Source organism: Capra hircus, chromosome 21 (genome assembly GCF_001704415.2).
Source record: "Capra hircus breed San Clemente chromosome 21, ASM170441v1, whole genome shotgun sequence".
Taxonomy (NCBI): Eukaryota; Metazoa; Chordata; class Mammalia; order Artiodactyla; family Bovidae; genus Capra; species Capra hircus.
Window position 1 is genome coordinate 9814021 of NC_030828.1, and position 21488 is coordinate 9835508.

The window sequence follows — 21488 nt, forward strand, 5'->3', positions numbered from 1 at the left end:
TTGCAAACAACTGCCTTCTATTGACAAGGCTGGATTAGCTTGCTTGAACCGTCTTCTGCGTAACTGTCAGAAATGTACAAAACAGTATTTTTTCCTGATCATAAAATAGATACTGATCTCAAGATTTCTAATACTTTTCACAATACCTTCCCTAAGCAGGCACTTAAGTGTGACAAATATAAGGGCCTTTTTTTTTTCCCCTAGAAAATCCATTTTTAATTAAAAGAAGGATTAGGTGAATGGGGGTGGTTTACTATATCAGTATGGCACTTCCTAAACCATAGATAAACCATTAACTTCAGCTCCCCCCACCCCATCACACCCAAATTAAACAGGCAAATACACTAGTCTACCTTTGAACAAACTGGCTGAGGGAAGTGAACAAACAGAGCGAGCCCCTGGCCCAGCTCAGAGAGAGCTAGCTTACAGGGGCTTCTCGATGGAAAGACAGTGGGGACAGCCAAACAGGTTTCAGATATCAAATAATATTTTAATTTCTGAATACTTTCAATTTCCTTGGAATATAACACACAAAGACTCGACCAAACAGTTCAGTTATTATAACTTTTACAGTATACAGAAATGTTGCACTTAAAAAAAAAAAACCTTGTTTTTTTTTTAAAAACACAAACTGTAAACTCTAAGATACTGAATCAATCACGTTACCTATAAGTGCCAACAGTGTTATTTTGTCATGCTGATTTCAATGGTATTTTTTAAAAAGGGAAAATATCAACAATTATAATACAAAGGGTTTGCAAATATACAAACAGATATAGGATTTTCATAACAATTCAAGAACTAAGCGGGACCCAATTCAAATTACAAAAGTTCACTTTTTATTCAAAACCTCAGCATGTGTCTTGGACACATTCCTTGGCTGCCAATAAATTCCACAGTTCATTCTCTTTCTTAAAATATTTTTTAAAAGCTAGGTTTGTCATGGTCTTTTGGGGGGCGGGGGTGGGTCAGGATAGGGGAAGTTTTTAAGCGTTGTATGTGGTTCCTCCAGTTCTCAAATTAGAGTGCTCAACTTCATCTAAAATTTTTGGTCACCACTTGTAAGTGCGTTTCCATCATCTTTGAGTTGCCTTTTAAAAGTTTTATGTCTTCCTATGATATTTTCATGGACTCAGTTTTAATTCTTGCAGAACATATATTTTAAGGATACACAGTTTTTAAGAAGCCAAGATTATATCAAAACTTATTATAGAACCACAGAATAAACTGGTTTGGAACCAGAAATGTACAAAAGAGAACAGCTAGAGGTACATAGACACAGGACAATTAATAATTTGGAAAAAAAAAAAAAGACTTACTTTCTCCATTCTGCTAATTTTCTCCCAATCTCCTTAAATGCACTTTTAGCAATATTTTTCCAAAATTTACCAAAAAAAAGAAAAAAGACTAATTTCCTTTTTATACAAAAATGATAAGTAGCAAGTTGTTCTGACCGACACAGGAGTTTTTTTTTTTTAATGCATTCTGTAAAAGTTCATTCGACAGTCTTTTTTTTTTTTGGAAATTCACAGTCCATTAAATTCTTCCCCTCTCTTCTTTTAGCAAACTTGTAACATCCTTTTATATCCTTTCTTAACAGAAGGAATTTAAGCAAACAAACCAGTCTTTTGCCTTTTCTTTCTCTCTGTTTCACTCCCCCTTCTTATTTTGATTGATTTATTTATTGAATTGCCATATACGGCCAGTTAAAACTGCTGCCAGACAGTAACATATCCCGGATGAGGGTTTCGATGGGGGTTTTACCTACCAAACGGACGAAAAACAATTGCTCTATGACTGAGGAGGAGACCGTGCGGAGGGAAGGGAGGCGAAGCAAAAGCTTTCCGAATCGTGTTGGTTGGTTGGGGTACTGGCTCCTAACGTATTCTTCCAAAGCACACTGGGACTTTTCCTGCAAGCTTTCCACATGGGCTACATCAGAGAGACCACAGGCATCTGGAAGAAAGTTTAAAAAAAAAGAGAAGAAGACGACGAAGAATTCAGTCATCAGATTAAGAGGTTTGAAATGGGTCACATGAAGTGTGTGTGCAGTGCTCTGTCAAACTGCCCGAACCAGAGCTGGAGCAAATGCCTATGGACTGAAAACTTGGGAGCTGGGGAGGGGGGAACCGTGTGAGATGGTCCTGGGATATTAGCTTTAAAACAGAACACAGCTCAGTGTACTGCAGCCCTTTCTATGTCCCACTCCTCAGTCTTGGTGACCGGGAGGCCCAAGCAAAGTGCACTGGGTGAATCTAGCTCAGGTCAGTAAACAGACTGACAAACAGATGAAACCAAAACTACCAGTGCTCCGCCCCTCCTCCTCTGTAAATAATAGTTTGGCTTATAATTATATAGTGGGGGGGGGGCAACAACCTGGCCCAGCCCCGGGTAATGGCGCCCACGACCCAGCCTCAGATTCTCCCCAAAGAGGGCGACTCATTTTTCTCCAGTCTTTGAAACTGATTTAAGTGGCCCTTTAAAACTGATCTTGTCAGTTTAGCCTATTGAAGGGCAGCCATGCAAACTGTGATCTCTCTGTTCATTTGAGCTGTTTCTTTTCCCTCCTTTTCTTCTCTCTCCCTTTTTCTCCTACCCACCCCCTGATTTTTTTTTTTTTTTTTTGGTAAACCCAGGTCCCTCCAAGAAGAAACCCCCTCCCCGTTATCTTCAGGAAAACACGTTTCTTTTTCGGATATGTGAAAATACAATAAGTGCCTTTGAAATGAGAGGCTTCTCAGCGAAGGCGGTGCAGGTTGTGACCTGACCTTTGGGGGCTCCTCAGGCAAGACGAGGGCTAACACATGCATATTGTCAATCCTTAAAGCAGATATTCAAAAAAAGCCGCCACTGCGTCCACCCCAAGAACCAGAACACACATACAACCTCCTCATGTGTGGGTCTAGGGCTCTGCATGTCTACAGAATGCATAGGTGTCTGTGATCAGAAATTAAAAGATCTGTTTGCATTGGACTCCTCTCCGCAAGCGCACTGTCTCTCTCAGAATCAGATAACAGGGACCTTTATCTCTTTGTGAGGCGCTCTGCATTCTCCACACAGGCCTCTACATTTTACAAACACTAATAAATTAAATTGTTACAAGAGCATCAGGCATTTCTTTCCCTGGAAGACTAAGGTAAGTCTAAGAGCTAACAATGAGCTCAAGAAAGGAACCACTGCCTGGATGGTCTGGGAACATGGGCTGGGTGTTGGGTTGTAGGAAGGGTTGAAGGTGACTCTGGGTTAGGGGACGATCCTGTCTGTACATTTGCATCAGGCAACCGTTCTAGTTGTGACAGGTCCCCCGAGAAAAATAATCCAGATCCAAGCCTCTTCATACAGCCCTTCCTTGCCCAGACACTGCCCTTTCATTGATTACCTAAGGACTTTCAAAGACAGAATTTGGGGGTGGCGGTGGAGGGGGTGGATTTTATGCAAAAAGCAATAATATATAAAAGAAAGTGGGTTAAGGACTCAAAACCTACCAGACTCAGCTCAAGACTTGGGTCCCCAGATTTCCTTGGAACAATAAGGAAGAGACTGTGGATCTTTTTGTCTGCTACAGGAACTCCTCAGCTCTCCTGGTGTCCTGATTACAAGCTGCAGAACCTGCAGTGGGTGACTAGGTTCCAAACCCTACCCAGGTCCAAATTTTGTTATCTTGAACTGGGAGCCCCGTTCCTCTCTGAGCCGTCACAAAGGGGGTCAGCTGACAACTCGGAACAAGCATGTGGAAAGGGTGATTTCCACCCACCTGGGCTCTGCTGAACTCAGCCTGGGGGGCCAGCCAAAAGGCTCAGGTGTGGCCCAAACTGGTAAGCCAGACACCTTCCATGATCATTTGACCTCCAGAGTTAATTAATATTAGACCTATTACTCACACAGGTTAAACTACCTGAAAACTAATTAGATTTCATAATGCAGTCAGTGATGGTTTTATATCTCTGGCAACACTCATATCCAGCCCAAGTTGGCACACACTGTGGGGTGTTTAAAAATTGCCGTAAGTGTTTGCCTGGGCAGGGGAAGCGGCAGACCTGAGTCTTGAACCCCCTGCAGACATTCAGAAGAGTGATGATGGCCCCTTTCTTCCTCTTGCCCCTTCCTGACAGCTCTTTCCCCTCTCTGGACAGTCTGCATTGTTTTAAGAAAAAATATGCTTTTGAAAATTGCTGCCCTCAGGTTGGCCAGGCCTGGAGCTCCAACTTGCACTGAGTTAGCAGGCAAACTTTTCCCCCTCCCGCCAGGAGCAAACCTTCCCCTGAGGGGCTGATACCAGGACTGTTCCAGCGCCTACAGGCATCTCCCGGAGGCTCAGCCCGGGTGACAGGAGAGCCATGGGGGTAGAGGAGATTCCCGCTCAGCTGGCCCAGAGTGCCTGAGGTGAGGGAGGGAACAGGAGTGTGCATCCTAGTCTGGCGGAAGGGCAACTGGCCTGCGAGGCTTCCCCATGGCCCATTTTGAGACAGTCAACAGTCTGAAGCATCCTTCCCGTGGCCCAGCCTTTCTCTCCTCTCCCCAGAACAAGCCTGCCAGAGCCCCACCGCTAGGCAGAGTTCCCATTCCAAGTTTCCCTCGACAGTGTGGCTCTGGGGGCTCCCAAGAGTTTTAGGCCCTAACTCTGAGCTAGGAGCCCCGAGGCACGAGAGAGCAGGGTTCCTTCCTACCTGAGGTGAACAGGACTATGGCCTTGAGGCAGCTGTACTCGGCGGAGTCGACGTGCAGCGCTTTTAGCTTCTCCACTTGCTCTTGGAAGATCCGTATGTGGTCCATAAAGGCGACCACCCGGTCGGCGGACATGGGCGAGGCGTGGAGGCCGGCAGCGGCCAGGAGCGGGGCGACGTGGAGGGGCATGGAGCACTGGGCCGCGTTCAGAACGAACAGCTCGCTCCAGGTGAGGCGGAGCAGGGCCACCTGGTCGGTGATCTGCAGGTCGGGGAAGAAGGGGATGTTGCGGGCCCACTCGACGGCGCTGAAGAGCATCCGCGCGGCCAGTTCGCAAATGTTCTCGATGCCCATGATGTTGTTGGGCTGCATGCACTGGCTGCCGAAGCGCGACGTGGGGTAGGGCTCTGCGCGCAGCAGCAGGGAGATATATCCGGACAGGTAGGAGTGGCAGTTGAGGGGGTCCCCGTTGGTCAGCGCGAACTGCCCGTGGCTCGGCTGGGTGGGCGGCATCCTGCCCCTCTGCACGGCTGCGGGGAGGAAAGGAGACACTCCGCCGTTAATGCCCAGCCTCATCCTCCCTGCTCCCCCGGCAGGGTCAGCCCCAAGCCCGCCCCCCTCGCCCCCCCAAAACCCCCGACCCCGACTCCGCGCGGCGCAGGAACCCGCAGGCCTGCCCCTCTCTCACATGCGAGCCAGGGCCACCGACCCAAGGGGCGCCGGGAGCCCGGCCGCCCTCTCCTCCGACCACCACCTAGGCCAGCTCCGGCGATCAGGGCGGCCCACTGGCCTCAGAGGCCCGCTCCGGGCCGGGAGGCCGCGCACCCAGCATGGACCACTTTGCCTCGGGGTCCCCGGCACAGTGGGAGGGATGGAGCATTGTGGGGGGCATCTTTCTTCTTTTACTGCTGAACGGCTGATATATTTTTTTATTGATTGGAGAAGAGGAAGCGCGGGGGGCGGGGGGCCGAGGCTGGGGGGAGGGGGAGACGCTTTTGCAAAAGACACCAAGGAGCTTCACCCCGGACGGCCTGTGGCCACCCCAGCACCGCTCTCCATACCCCCCACACCCCCAAGCCCGCAGCCCCGGCCCCGTGGGCCACCCCTGGCGAGAGGCGAGCCGAGAGCCAAGGTCTGGCGGCAGCCGACTCGGTGTGCTCGCAGGAAGAGAGAGGGCGGAGAGACAGGCCGGCCGAGGCGAGAGGAAGCCGGGCGAGAGGCGGGGAGCGAGCGGCCGGCGGCGGCGCCGCCCGGGAGGGTCGGGAAGGGCCGGCCAGGCTCGGGCACGAGCGGTTATCTGACGCCGGACGGGGAGAGTCGCTCTCGCAGAAACACAAAGAAACCCGGGCGTTCGCTCGCCGCAACCCGGAGCCCGCGCCCGGCGCCGAGCGCGCCATTGGCCGAGCAGGGCTCGCGGCGCTCGGCGAATTTCATATCACAAAGACCCAACTCGCGCAGAGCGAAAGCAGCCGCCCCAGGCCCCTCGCCCACCCTGCTCCTACTCCCTATCGCGCTCTCCTCCTTTCAAAAGTGAAAGGAAAAAAGAAAACAGGTATTTTTTTTTTTTTTTAGCCGAATGTTAATCCACGGAGGGTCACATGAGCGCTGCCCGGGCGGCAGCGTTAATACGGCGAAGTGCATAAAATTGCCATTTGTAATTTGAACCTCCTGTACAAAAAGTACAATCTCAGGTTGTTGGTTTTTTTTTTTTGAGAGGGTGGGGGCTGGGGAGAGGGGTGAGGAGGAGGGACATATGTTGAACATGCAGGGAAAACAAGGAGAGAGAGAAACGGAGAGGAAAGAGAAGTAAACCAGGCTTTAAAACAGCCACCACCACCACCATCACCTCCCCATCCCTTGCAAACAGGCGAACTCGAATGAACTGGCCATCAGTGCAAAGGAAATGAAAACAGCCCAAAGAGAGAGTTGAGGAAATCAGTCGGCCAAAGCATGCGGATTTGGGGGTGGGTGGGGGGGTCTGGTTTCCACTGCAGAACTTGCTTCTAGTATAAAAACCCCTTTCAGCTGCAATACGAAGAGAAGAGCTTGGGGCGTCTGTGTCCTTACCCAGAGCAGGCTAGCCAAACGTACCCAGGGCCCCGGGACCCCGGGCGAGGGGAGGAGAAATGAGAGGCCGATACCTTCCCGTCTCATGCCCACTTTGAGGCACTTTTTGAGGCGGCAGTACTGGCACTGGTTGCGGTGGTGCTGGTCGATGGGACAGTTCCGGTTGGCGCGGCACGTGTAGCTCAGGTTCCTCCGCACGCTGCGCTTGAAGAAGCTCTTGCAGCCTTCGCACGTGAACTGCCCGTAGTGCTTGCCGCTCGACTTGTCCCCGCACACCACGCACTCGATGTGCTGCTGCTGCTGCTGCTTGTCGCTGCCCGGCCCGCCAGGGCCGCCTTGGCCGCCGGCTGCCGTCTGGGCCGGCGTGCTGGCCGGGCCCCCTTGGCCGGGCGTCTGTGGCGTGTGCGGGGCGCCGGGCGGCGGGCCGGGCACTGGCGGCGCCTGCGAGGCCTGGCTGCCCTGAGAGCCGGGCACCTCGTCCTGGGGGTCGCGCCACGTGCTGACTACCATTGCCATATCTATGGGGGCCGCGTCCGGACTTCCTGCTCCCCTGGCTGCGGGCGGCGGCGGGTTCCCGGGTCTCGGGCTCCGGCGCGCCGCCTTTTGTGTGTGCAAAGGGTGCGAGAGGGCGCGGGAGGGCGCCCCGGGTGGCTCGGGGGGGCTGGTTGGTTGAGGTTGGTTAGTTTTTCCTTTTTTGTTTCTGCTTTTGCAAAGTTTTGTCGATGGCTCGTCTGGCCCGGTGTGTTTGTTTTGTTTGTTTCTCTCGGCTCAGCTTTGTTGCTTTCGGGGGGCTTTCCGCCGGGGAGGGGAGGGGATGGGGCCGGGGGAGAGCAAGTGAGAGCAGAACGTGGAGAGAGAGAGAGAGGGAGGGGAGGGAGAGCTGCAAGTCGATTGTCTGGCTTCAAGACAGAAGTAGGAGGCAAAAAAAAAAAAAAAATCTCTCCAAAGATCTTCCTCGCTCTCACTCTCTCCCTCCCTCTCTCGTTCACTCTCTCGCTCTCAGAGCTGGTGTGTAGCCGAGGAGTTGGAGGAGGAGGAGGAGGAGGAGAGGCGACTGTCCGGGGGCCAAGTCCAGGGCAGCCCACAGTCAGCCATTCAGGAAAGCCATCGAAATCGGGAGGACTCGGAGAGCAGAGGCGCCGGTCTCGGGCGCGCCCAGAGAGCCAGGCAGGCCGGGGCGGAGGCCGGCGGCCCGCGGAGTGGCCGGAGCGCTGCCCGGGTCCAGGGGAATCAGCATGAAAGTGGTCCGCGTCGGGCGCTGAGCGGCGTCGTCCTGGCGCTGGGCCGCCGCCGCCGCCTGCCCCGGGCGCCCCGGCGCGCGCCTCGCTCGCTCCGGCCGCCGCCGCCCGCTTTCGCCGGATAGAGGCCGCTCGCTGCTCCCTGCGGGCCGCCTGGGCCGCCGCCGCCGCCGGAGCCGGAGCCGCCGCCGCCGCCGAAGCCGCCGGGTCGGGCCCGGAGCCGCCGCGTCTAGCGCCGCCGCCGCCGCTGAAGCCTCTGCCGCTGCTGCCGCTGCTGCCGCCGCCGGAGCCGCTGCTGCTGCCGCCGGAGCCGCCTCACACACATAGGGAAAGAGTCAACTCGCCGGCGGCGGGGGAGAAATGATAAAAGAGAGAGAGGAGGGCAGATCACCACCTAGAAGCACATCCTTCGTGCGCAGAGGGGGGAGAAAAAGACGGAGAGAAAGAATGAAAGAGGGGAAAAAAGGCAGCACGGCACCCGGAGAAAGAAGGCAACTCGGGGAGAAGAGGAGGAGGACGAGAAAACACACACGCGCGCACGCACACACACACCGCGGAGAGAAAAGAACAGAGAATCAAAGTGATCAAATATGCTAAAAAGGGGGGCGCGGGAGGGAATGCGATTTATAGGCGCCGGGGCTGGCAGAAGTGGCTTCTCCGCGATCAGCTCACTGAGCTCTCTATATAGTGAACTTTGACACGACTGCTGCAACTTAGCGCACGTTGCCATGGCGACGGCGCGCCTTATAAGGCAGCCGCCGGGGTTGGCCTGGCCAGGCGCGCGCGCGCCGCCCCCTCGCCGTCATTGGCCGGAGCGCGGCGGCCCCGCCATGGCGGCCGCGGGCGCAGCCCGGTCCTAGCGCGAGCGGTGTCGCGGCCGGGGCTCGGGACGCTCCGGGGGCTCGGGGCGGGGGGCGGGGCGGGGCGGGGTGGCGGTGCCCCCGCCGCAGCCAGGCGGGGGATGGGCCCGCGCCGTCCCCGGGCGCGCGGCCATCGCGTTCTGCGCACCCCGCACCCGAGGTTTCCGCCCCGGCGGGGTGAGGAACGCGGCGCGCACGGAACGACGCCTCTTAAAGGCTCCGCGAGAGGCTTTGGATGGAATCGGGGACTTCGATTCTCGCAACTTGGCAATGCCACCGGATCCACAGCTCGAGCACCACCCGGAGCTCCCGGCGCATCTTGGTGCCCGCGGTGCCAGAGAAAGAGAAAAGTTGCCCGGTTTCTTTTCAGAGGGGTAGTGGGTGAGGATGGGAAGGCACCTAGAGCCCAGCTGGCAAGCATTTTGCAAACGAACCATTTGGTCAAATCCGGGAATAGACCCTTTCCTTACTCGAGTCTGATCACTTGCTTGGTTTGGTGCTTCTTTTTCTTTATTTTTTTTTAAAGAAAAAGAGCCGTTCAGTGGCTTTTTTTTTTTTTTGGCCCATGTAGGGTTAACATTTCACAGGTATGTGGCCTGACATTTTAATTGCTCAAATAAAGCATCTCAGATGCTGAGAAGCCGAAGTAGACTTCATCTCATTGTCATGACGCAATTAAAATCAATTTTCTTCAACTTTATTCTCTCTCGTTAGTTTCAGCTAACTCCCAAGCCAGCGAGCGTCCTGACAGACACCCAGTCGTGGGGAGAGGTGAAAAGACCTTTCTGCTGGCTGATGGACAAGTGGACGCAGCCTCCAGCGTCCCCTGTGCGTACCCTCTGTACACACATGTAAGCGCACATGTATCAGATGCACATTTGTCAACGTACACAGACAAAGACTTCAGCGACTATGCTCCTAGGTCATAGAACAGTTGAGTAGGACTTCACTGTTCCTCAAGTTCCTTTTAAGCATTCATATAGTTATTAAAACACACACAGAGATTCTGCCCCAAATTGGCAATAACACCAAGTACAAGTCACAGGAATCATTGCACAAGCCATATTCTACCTCAAGAGATTCGCTGCAATGAGAACTTCATTGCCTGTGCCATTCTGCTCAATGTGCTAAAAATCATCAAGCCGGTTGTATCTCTGAATTCTGGAGCATTTGGTTTTAAACATCAAACATCTAGAATTGTCCCCCAGAACACATTATATTCCAACACAGTAATCTTTCTGTTCGCTTTTGACCAGCTAGTGGATCATGACTATTCAACACTTATAGAACAAAACTGCATCTCCATCATATACTCTCAGCACCAAGAAAAATCTATGGACTAGTAATCCAACCAGGTGTATGAACAATTAAGATATTTTACACAAAGCATGCTGAGCTTCAGGAAACATGAACACACATGAAGAGGAAATTAATGAAAGGAAAAGCATCCTTGGTAGTTTTAGAAATCAAGGCAATGAAGAATTTAAAAAATAAATTGTAAAAATAATTGACATGTGTAGATTGTACTTTGTATTCAATACCCTTTACACACGGGGCAGAATATGAGGTAAGAACTAAAGGAAGATGTAGGCGGAGAGGGGCTTGGTTTTAAGGCAGGGAAGATCCTCCTTGCTTCATTCTTGAAACCTTCTTAGCCCTCACCCTTTCTCTGCTGAAATTAGATATTTCACTAAAGCTGCAGGTGCTGGGATTATTTGGAAGTTTTTTTTAAAACCTCCAGTGGACACTGAACTATCATGAACCTGAGATTGCCGTAGAGCAAAGCCAGGCAGCAAATTTCAGGATGATTATAGATACAATATAATTTTCTCCTAAGGAGGACAAGAAGGATGGAAAAGAAATCATTTCAGAGAAGGTTGTATCTTTTTTCTTCTTTTTCTTTTCAGTCTCTATAATTCGAGGAGGAATTGCCTAATGCTACAGATGTCTGTAGATTAGGGGCAAACTCAGCAAAGATGTGGTAGGGCTGGGGTTGAGATAGAAAATCTAATGGGCATCCTTATCTCAATTTAATAGAAGATAAGAATAATTGATTACAGAGAAACCCTAAACTCACCTCTTGGGTGCAGGCATTTCTATGGCAAGATAACCTTCTACAAACATGCAGTGGAAAAAATTTTGAGGAGCAAGAGTTACCCTGTCCACTTTGAGATTTTTGGTATTTAAAGTACGCTCTGATGGCCTGATTTTAAATGAAGGATGTCCCAACCATCTTCAACAGCTCTGGAGTCTGCTAGGCATACGACCCCAGGGCAGCTATAGAGTCAGAGGTGTTTCACTCTGTATCTTAGGACTCATTCAGTTATGGGGGTGCTATTAAAAAGCCAAAAAGAAACAAAGAAATGACTATCAATTGCAGTTAATTTTATTGTATAGAAGAAGAGAGAAGATTCCAGACTGAGAATGAAAAAGAGGGGAGCAGGTTTTAAAATGTCTTCTTCAGAGATGTTCATATTCTTTGAATAAAACAGCTCTAAGACTAAAAGATAAATATCAATGTCATTTTTTTTAATCCAGCCCAGTCTTTTATTGCAGATATAAATTTATTTTAATGAGAAGAATGGCAAGCTTAAATTTGGCCAGAGAAAGTTGAAAAAACATTTGTTTAACTGTGGGTGGGGGGGAGGAACCCACCGAGGAATATGATTTTCTTGCAGAAAGTGCCTGTAATTCTACACAAATTAAATCACAATATGAATACAGACCCCAGCAAATGCTGAGTTTAACTCTGAACTCAGTAGAAACCAGTTCTGTCCACCAGGATTCATTGAAATCCTCCTTCCCCTCAATCTAGTCCGTGTGTGTTTTTCTCTTCCACCACACTGGAGCTCCATGAATAGGGAAAGGGGCTTCCATTGTGTCTCTCTGAACTTCCAAGTCAATGCAATTTTTAACCACTGGCTTGTGGTACTTTGAAAATCACCAGGGGCTGTCAGAGTTGGGTCCTCTGAAAAATTTACAGTGCTAAATCAGAGCATATGCTGGGAGGGAAAAAATTGCTTAAGATTGGAGCTAGTACAGTATCTGTCTGCCCCCTAGTGTAAGAGTCCTCGCTGCCTAAAATTCAACTTTAAAAGAAAAGAGCTCTTAAAGGGAAACGACTTTGAGCTCACGTAGGCATAGCAGAATGAAACTTCTGTACATTTTAATCTGAATAATTCTTCAGGATTTAAAATTAATTGGTTTTGACTTGGTTGGACCGGACTCAGATCTCGCTGCCTCTGCGTTTCCCGATTCCCTGGCAGAGAGGTGATGATTTTTTTTTTTCCTTCCTGAACTGGGTTTATGTGCGTCCCCCTCACCCCCTCCTCTCTTTTTCTTTCTCTGTCTCTGTCGTCTCTCTCGCTGGCTTTTTAAAAATGAGGAACCGTTCCTTGAACGTTTTGGATAGAGCACAGAATTGCTTAAGTCAGCCCGACGCGGTTGCAATAGACAGCAAAAAGGTAAACGTTTGCCTGAAATTCGCACGCCAGCTCCACCACCCCGCCCGATGGTGAGTACCCTTCTCGTCGCGCTTCTCCTCCTAGCTTAACCGAACGCTCGCCTCCCCGAGCCGCGGCCGAGGGCGCCGGGCAGCGCTTTCCTCCCTCCCTGCCTGGCTGGTTGTCAGTTGCACAAGGTTGCAAAATGCAGCGCCGAGGCAAATCGAACAGTAAATTCTGACACTTAGTGCGAGCCTAGCAGCTCCTTTGCTAGAAAACCGAGTCGTCTGTTGCTTGGAAAAACACGCTTATAAGGACTGGCTTTTAGTTTGCTCTAGCGAAGGAAATGAGTTTGAGGAGATGGGAGGCACCGCAGTCTTTACGCTTCGGTTTAATCATATTTTGGCAGCTTTGCAATTGTATATTCCCCCTCTTCCCCCCTCCACCACCTCTCCTACCACACACATGTAATAAAATATGGCAATGCATTGAATTGACGGTTTCCCCTTCCCCAAACCCCTTAAACCACAGTCCTAGGCATTTCATACACGTTAGCAATCCGATTTTTTCTTGAAAAACCCCAAGTCATCCCCAACCCCACATAGCACAAGGAGAAAAGTGAGAAAGGAGAGAGAGAGAGAAAAAAAAATACTGTAAGTAAACATACCAAAACCATATTTGCCTTGTTCAAGGTCCCAAACCGCTTGCATCTTCCTTCTAAACAGGAATAACTCTCCTTTAGTTTGGCGGGTGAAATAAACCGCTTTGTTGGCCCCCTGAAAAGATGTGTCTTTGATAATTAAAGAGAATCTCCTCCTCGGTGTTTATCTAAGCGATTGTGCAAACTGATAAAAAGTAGGCACTAGCCTGCAGGGAAAAAGAGGAAAGGTGAAGGGAAAGATCTTCCACCTCAAGGAAGTGCTTCCCCATGTATCAGACGCTCTCAGCCTTGGAAAGCCCTGCACAGTAACTTTAGAGAGATGAGGTTTCAGGGAGCTTTGTACATAGCTGCTGAGGAATGCAAGCCTCGCCTTTAAGAAAAAAAACCCCAAACCGTAGGTAGGAGAAGTCTGGAGTGATCCTTGTCTCTCATCTCATTCCTTAGAAGGAAGAGTGCGTTGTTACACCTTGTTTGGGGCTGGAAAGAGGAGACTTTAAAAACACCCGTCCAATTGAAAAAAATCTCCCAACTTAATGAGTTTAGTCGGAGGCTGGGGCTAACGGCTCAGCCTCAGCAGAAAGCCGCCAACAACTATAGGCGATAGTGCAGAGCAAAGACGACCCAAGGCACAGCCAAATTCCACTGTTTGGGGTCGAGAGGGATGGAGACTAATCCTAAAGCAAGTTGGAAAAAAAAACAGAGGTGGGAGAGGAGGGGAAAAAAGCAGCAGCCTCACAGACTGGCAGACAGGCTCCCCTCACCCTGGATCAAAGATAGAACTTGAAACAGGAGGGCAACATTTTTCCTAGGAATCCGTTGAAATCCTCATTTTCTACTTTTAACTACCCCCCCAAAGTGATTTTTCCCTCTCCCCTGCAGATTCATGCCCCCCCTTTCCCAGTTCTGCTTCTAGAACTTTCCTGAAGCCGGAACCTATTTCTTTGGGGGGGAGGGGTTCCCTACTCCAAGTCTTCAGATAATGAATGCTTAATTCACCCCCCTCCCTCCATCCACCTCCCAAAATGAATAAAGGAAGCAGGAATACAGTAACTAGCGAAAAATGAGAATAAACTATGCTGCCTCTCAGAGTTTAATGCAATTTTAACTAATGGATTTTTGTTTTGTTTTAAGAGAAGAATAATGGGGGAAACACGGATCTTTTATTTTAGGAAACTGTTATGGTAAGATGTATGTCAGAATTAACAAATGGAACTAACGCTCTTCGGCTGCTTCTTGTCCTTGTCTTAAACAGGAATTAAGTTAAACACAGTGCTGAATGTTAATTACATGTTTACTGGCTAATGAAAATTACAAATGGTTTTGCCACCTCAAACAATGATGAAAACTCTGAAGACACTGTAATTATATACTTTGAGGGAAATAACTCAGAATATTGATCATAAGAAGTGTAAATCTTTTTTTAACTATTCATTAATACTATAAATATGGGCTACAGAAGTTTTTCCTTGCGGTTTGTCTCATCAGTTACACCGAGGGGATGGATGGTGAGGCTCCTCTGGGGAGGTGGTGAACTCATTCTCTTCGAGAAGGAGGCCACTTGTGTAACTGGGGGTGCCCCCCTCCCTTTCGCCCCCGCCCCCTTTAACCCCAGCAGAAGGTCGAGGGATAGCTGAACAGGGGGGCCGGGCTCAGGGCAGGTGAAGGTGATCACAGCCCAGCCTCTTCCCTCCCCTCCCCTCGCCCTCGCCTCCCCTCGCCTCTCCTCCCCTCCTCCCTTTCCTGCCAGGTCTGATCGGTGACCGCCTTCCCCAGCCAGGGCGCCAGTCGGATAACCTGGCGTTGAGCTCCTAATGGAGGACAGCACATCGCAACCCAAGTTCTGACAACCCAAGTTCCCTCCTTTAGAGGTAGCTAGGGCAATTCATTGCAAAAGAAAGAAGGGGGAAAAAAAAAGTTGAGGGTGGAGGTGTTTATTGGGTAAGATGGCTCAGGCAACCGAACCGGAACTGGTTTCTCTGGGTTTGGGAGTAGAGACAAATATTGCTGATTGAACTCCGGCCTGAGATGTAGCTCTGCACTCCGCAGTGTAGCCGCCACTTCGATCTCGGGGTCAAAGGTGAGGTCTGCACTAACCCTAAAAGGCTGGTCTGGCCTGGCCAGAAGGCCGAGCCGGCGGAGGAGTGGGCCGCCTGCCGCTTCCGAGGGGGTGCCCGTGAAACCCGCACGCGGGGGACACAGAGCTGAGAGCGGGTTTTCAGTGCAATATTGAAGATTTCTCAAAAGTGCCCTAGGCTCGTGGGACTGGAGTCCTCTTTTCCCCTGAGAATTCCCAAGGCGCTGGTCTTTGTCTTGGAAGGAATGGAGTTTCTGAATGGTGTGAAAGCGACAGAGAGGGTCGCTTCAAATCGATTTTACTTGTCCTTTCTGTCTTTTCGGATCAACGCCCTTCAATGGGCACAGAGGTGCTCTTTCAACCAAAAACTTGTGCTACATTTTCTGCCTGTATTGGTGCTAAATACAATAAGCACCGGGCAGATTTTTTTTTTTTCTTTGCTCTCCAAAGCCAGAAAGCACCCTAATTAAATTGTTTTATATGGACAGTCAAGACGGACCAATTAAGTATGCATTAGTATAAAGATATAGTCTGCAGATAAGGCGGTTTAGAAAATCACGTGTGGGACAAAGGAGAGAGGGCTAGCGCTGGGGAGGCGGTGCCTGGGCCAGCAAGGTCGCTCACCTCTCTCCCTGGGCTCCGGGGGATTTGAGGAACCCGGGCCTCAGGTGAGACGGGGTCAGGGCCGATCACAGGTGGGCTGTGTTGGAGCTTTGCAGGCCCGCGCCCCCGACCGGAGAGCGGCGGAGCCCAGGGTGTTAGCATCTCTCACAACCTCACCCTTGGCCCGAGGTGGCGGTCCCGCAGGAGCGGGCGAGGGTGGTGCTCTGAGTCCAGGTCGGGCCCACAGCTGGTGTCTCCCCTCCGCACCGGACCCAGGGCGCCCTGATCGTGGGCGCGGCCCTGGAATAAGGAAGGAGTGTGCGCCCCGGGGAGGCCCGCGGGGCCTGGGGGGCGCGGACAGAGCCGCGGCCGCAGCCCTCTGGCAGCCGGGATCAGGGTAGGAAGCCCCCCTTCCAACTTGTCCAAGCTACGGGCTTTCTCTGCTTCTGAGGAAACGGGAGTTTCTTGGCGAGCAAAGCGAAGTTCCCGCCCGACGCCAACCGGCCCAAGGGGCGTCGAGGGCCAGTCGCAGAAGTGGGGAAATGACCGGGGGTTGGAGACGAGGGCGCCAGGACAGTAGCTCCAGGGCCGGGTCCCCGCAGCCTCCCCCGGCCTCCCCACACCCCCTCCGCCCTCGGAGGTGTGGGCGGACAAAGTGCAGCGCGCCCAGAAGACGACCTCCGGGGCCGCGGCCTGCGCTTCCCCGCGTGGCGGCGCAGGGCTGTGATAGGTGGTCCCCGGGGCGCGGGAAGGGCGCACGGGGCGCCCTGGGTCCGGGTGGGGAGGGGGGAGTAGGGCGAGAATTAGAGCCTGGGGAGGCGGCTGAATGTCAAAAGTAGAAAGGTTGAAAAGCCAATTTTCCCGGCGCGCTTTCGTCCCCCACCCCCCTCCCCTTTGCTGGTTGCCGAGGCCGTAAATCAGCGGCCGGCGGCGAGGGCGGGAGGAGCCCCCTCGGCGCGGCCCCGCCCGGCCCGTGCGCACCTCCCGGTGGGCCCCGGATCGATCCGAAGCCTAGCTGAGGATGTCACCGCACTAAATATTTACTGATCACACACAAATAGCCGGGGCTCCAACGATTTTCCTCTGTGAGGAGAGCTCAGAGAGAAGGGTAAATCATTTTATTAGTGTGGATAAAGCCCAGAGCACACTCCGGGCTGGAGTGTTTTAAGATGTGTCTTCAACGGGATGAAAAGAGTTAGGGAAATCGATACGGAGTGATTAGAAGCCCCCGGGGTGACCGAGGGGGCCGGGGCTTTCAGGGATTTGGCGAGGCTGAGGGGGGGAGCAAGCCTCGAGGGGGGCGGCCCGAGTCCCGCCGGGGAGCTTGCGGGCGCAGGCCTGCGTCTCTCTGTCCTCGACGGGAGACGCGAGGGCGCAGCCCGGCTCGGCTGGGCCGGCGCGGGGTGAGCGCAGAGCCGGCCGCTGCGGGGCCGAGGGCTTGCGCTCTCGGGCTGCACGTCGCGCGGGCCAGCGGTCAGGTGGCCGCGGAAGGGGATCGCAGGCCCAGCGCCGGGATGCTGGCAGGTTGGCCACAGCTCGAGCGCTCCAGGCAGCCTCCTGGAGGAACCTTGTGGCCCAAACGGGTTGCGTTTCCCCCCCGCCGCGCCACGTAGCATCCTCGAACTTTCTCCGGGATGAATCTCTGGGCACCCCCGTCTCCCTTAGTGTTCCCGCAGCGGCCCAGCCCCGCTGGCTGCCTCTCCTTCCCACCCATCCAGGGTCAAGGGCAGCCGCCGGGTGGCGGGACCCGCTGCGGACCGTAGGGCGAGTGGATTCGGGGTTCGGGGCTCCTGGGCAGGTGGAAGGGAGTCTGAGGGCGAGCAGATAGGCAGAGGCGGGGTGACACACACCAGCGACGCCCCTAAGGAGGTCTCGGTCCTCTCCAGGGCTGGGAAAGCAGTTATGGCCGGCGGGGGTCTCAAGCGACTGTCCATCGAGGGAAATGGGTCTGTGGCCCCAAGGCGAGACGCAGGGGCCTGAAGTGCGAAAGGCTTGCGGGGCTCGCTGGACTTAGGGGGGAGGTTTGCTGGGAAGAAGAGGAAAATCTCAAGCAGCAAAGTCCTGGAGTATTTTTAAAAAAAAGGCTTTTCACTTCTGGAAGCGGAAGAGGCATCGCTCTCTCCTATGGACAAACCTTGAGGTTCGAAACAGCTGCAAATAATCAAGAAGGCACAAATTTCGGGGGGGAAAAAGGGGGACACGGCGAGAAAGGGAAGAATCTCTTTCGTTTCTTCGTCCCTTTCTCGCTCTTAACCTTTCCCTGACAATCTGCTCTTCTTGAAGATGCTGATAGCTTGCTGGCTTATTTATTTATTTACTTTCCCTCTCCCCAAATTTGCTCGATTTCCTTGGCAGCTTGAGGAATTCAGTTCAGGCTGCCCTACTTGGCTCCTCGGCGCAACAGGAAATATAACTGCAGATCCAATTAACCGTTTTTCAGAAGGGAGGTTTTTTTTTTTTTTTTTAATATGAATCCCAGTGGATTGGAGTGATGTGTTCAGGTGTGAAGCGATTGGTGCCTCGAATTCTTTCCTCGGTAATCCTTTAATTCCTGCGATGGAAGCTCGAGAGCATCGCTGACCTGCAGGCTGTCAGGAGCCGGGTCTCTATTAACCCTTCTTGGTCTCGGCCAGAGCGAAGGTTAACTACACTAATGTACCAAAGGAGCTGCAGCAAGGAGGAACGAAGAGTGGAAGGAAGGAGAGAGGGAAGGGTGGGAAGAAGGGAGGGAGGGAGAAAGGACAGAAAGGTAAATTCATTCTAGCTGCAAGGATTTTTAAAGCGCTCCCTGGTCCTCCCCCACCCCCACCCTTCCTACGAAAGCGGGTTTCCACTGAGAGAGACAACAGTCTTATCCATCAAGGTACCCCAGTCCACCGAGAGGAACTTTGGGGAATAAGAAAACGCAATGTCGTGAAATATTTTCTTTTATTTAACTGACCACCCAGTTCACTTTAAAAATCATTCTGACATGTAAGCAACAATGAACTATTTGGGGAGGGGTTAAGCACTCCCCCTCAATCTTAAAACATATTTTACCACCTTTAAGTAAAAGCTAATTTAGAATCTCGTCAGTAGTCAAATTATAGCCATAAAATCCAGATGAGATTTGGAAAATACATTCCGCAGTTTTCATACCTGGTGGCCTTTTAATGAGTAGTTATATAATAGTTATGTGCATGAAGGTATATGCACATGGGCGTGTATATATTCTTGGGGTGGTAGAAGTTCCATGATGGATTAAAGGTTTATATACTCAAGCACTAGATAGAGGCTGTCACTCATGTGTATATGCTGGGGTTCTGGAGAAAAACAGTACAAAAAAGAGTTTCGAATGAGTTCCTTGGAATCACTATTGTTGAAATACAAGCTGAAACAACTTAGTATTGGTGAAGCTATTGTGCCTTGCAGAATCATAGAAAGATACTTCAACGTAAAAATGTCAGTTTTCAGTTTGGTAGCTTTGGCAGGGCATTTAAACAAAAGGTGAGCATCTTTTGTCTTATTTAAAAATTCAACAATACCCCACTGTTTATTTTTCTTTTCAATGAAGAATTAAAACAGAATAGGCTCTAGCTAGAGATGATAACATAAGGGATTTGTCGCCCATTTAACCAAGTCTGATGTGGTCTGTATATGCTTTGAATATTATATTACAAGGCAACTCCTGTTGAAAAAGTTGTAAAGACATCTAAAGCCATGTGGACATCAGTTCTTATTTAGAAGTGGACAGAGTGAGGAAAGATTCTGATTCTGTATTTTTTTTTTCTCTCTTAAGAGACTGGTAATGAATTCTTTAAAATGACAGTTCATTTTTGGTATGTCAAAAAAGGCATTAATCAAATGGCATCAAGTGCCAGTCATTTAAATGTGAAGGTGTTAGTAAGGCAAATATCCAGATAAATTAATTTGTTAATTAGCTGCATCAATGTACTTAGAGAATACACAAAATAAAACAACAGAGGGGATTTATCTTGTTTAATTTCCTTTAGCCACAAACTCAAGCTGAATTTCAGAAGGAGAAAATAATATAAGGGGTAATTTCCATTCTCTTGGCTTTTAGAAGGTTGAAAAACCCCAGTTTTAGTACAAAGCATATAATTAGAAAAGTAAGTAAATGGACAAAGGTATACTACCATAATAGAAAAGCATAATGTATGAATTTAGAAAACATAATTAATTAATTAATTATCAACTGTACTCCTCTTAAAAGGATGGTTTCTTGAAATGGTAAAGGTACATATTAAAATAAAGGACTACTGTGCAAAATTAAGAGGAGGCTATATAATATAATATTCAGTTTTATTTTTTTGACCGTAGGAAGTATCGCTTGAGGTTTTACAAAGTGTGATGTTTAAATAAAATTTACACTGATCATTTTTGTTTTGAATACAGAATAGAGAAAGGTGCCTTTTCTATCTATTACAATTTATAATAAATTAGTCAACCTTATCAAAGGGATTACAATGTGCTTGACTGAGGCAAATTGACTGAGATGATATCACTTAAAATAGTTTAAAGCAAAAGTGAAAATGTAAAAGGAAGAGAATATTGACTTCAGTGAAAAATGTCACATTGGGTATTTCTTGACAGGACTACATTACATCACAGGTCAGGGAGAAGTTAAAAATTTAGGCACTCCTATTTCTCTGCAGAATGCATGTTAATAATATATTTATTGACTCTAAAAGGTACGGTGAAAATTTTTACTTTTCATATACTTTGTTGTCATATTGCCATCTAAATAGAAGTGAAATTTAAGTGAGGTTTAAAAAATCTTAAACAATATTTTTCATTATAGTTTCCAAGAATTATGCCTATTTAGTCATTGACTTTTCCATATGATTTTGATTAATAGCTTTTAAAATCATATACTATTGTGATGAATTCTACATTATTTTTACATTGAAAACAAATTTAAAGGCATTGGATCTTTCTCGGAAAGTGTAATTGAATATTCAGTTATTGAAGAGCTACTGTATAAATTTCCCAGGTTCTAAAGACCTAAACTTATTCTTTCCTACCAACTTTTAAAATTACAACTGGCATGGCTGTGGATGAATATTTTATATAAGAGCCTTTATTTCTCTTCTTGTTTATCTGGGAAATGCCTCTAATTTGCCTTTTATGCTTAAATACTTTAAAAAAGCATTAGTCCATATGCAAGAATTATTCATGCTCTTGAAAAATAGTGAATAAAATCCTAATTATAGAGAAAAGGTGTGATGTTTACTCTGAAGTTTCAGGAACATGTAAAGTTTTCTTCATAAACTGGAAGAAAGTCTATCCTAGATAAATTTAAATAGGGCAGCTGTTGGGTATGGCTTATATTCGTGTCCTTCTGCCTTTTTGCCTTTGGCACTAAGGTATCTGGGTTCTTGTCTTCACACACTGTCTGTTGTTAGCAGATTTTGAGATTAAAATACTTTCAAGTGGTCTTCTCTTTATAGTTTCATACATTATTAAATTGGGAAGTAATATTCAGTTCTGTGTTCAAATTTGTATGTCCAGACAATAATGAGGAGGTGACTCTCTGCACTACTCCGCCCATCCCCCCAAATCCAACAACAACAACAAAATTATTATATACACAAGTTAAAGAGGAAAAAAACATAAACCTTAGGATTCAGTGTGTTGGAAATACAGGATCATTGTTTTTACAATGGAGCTCTTTATAAGACTTTTTTCATCTTAACAATCTCCCAAGATGGGACACTTCAGTTTTATATATAATTTTTGAAGTCTGAGCAACTTTTAACACTATATCAAATTTTAACAACATATCCCAGGCTTTTTGAAGTGAAGGAAGATTTGAAAAATAAGCCTCCAAAGTAAAAAAAGCAACACACACACAGAGATAAGTGACAGGGCATAAGG

The 21488-nt window shown here is 49.4% G+C and overlaps 1 protein-coding gene across 2 annotated transcripts; it reads right to left on the minus strand.

The window, feature by feature from the left end:
* NR2F2 (nuclear receptor subfamily 2 group F member 2) lies at positions 470–14064 on the minus strand. 2 transcript variants are annotated; one of them, XM_018066081.1, is made up of 4 exons: positions 12941–13041; positions 6807–8377; positions 4668–5195; positions 470–1956 (listed from the first exon to the last, which is right to left on the minus strand). In XM_018066081.1, the coding sequence occupies exons 2-4, from the start codon at positions 7246–7248 to the stop codon at positions 1682–1684; spliced, it is 1245 nt and encodes a 414-aa protein (XP_017921570.1). In that variant the 5' UTR covers positions 7249–8377; positions 12941–13041; the 3' UTR covers positions 470–1681. The 2 variants fall into 2 exon arrangements, with proteins under 2 accessions (XP_017921570.1, XP_017921571.1); XM_018066082.1 differs by lacking the exon at positions 6807–8377 and having other exon boundaries at positions 12941–14064.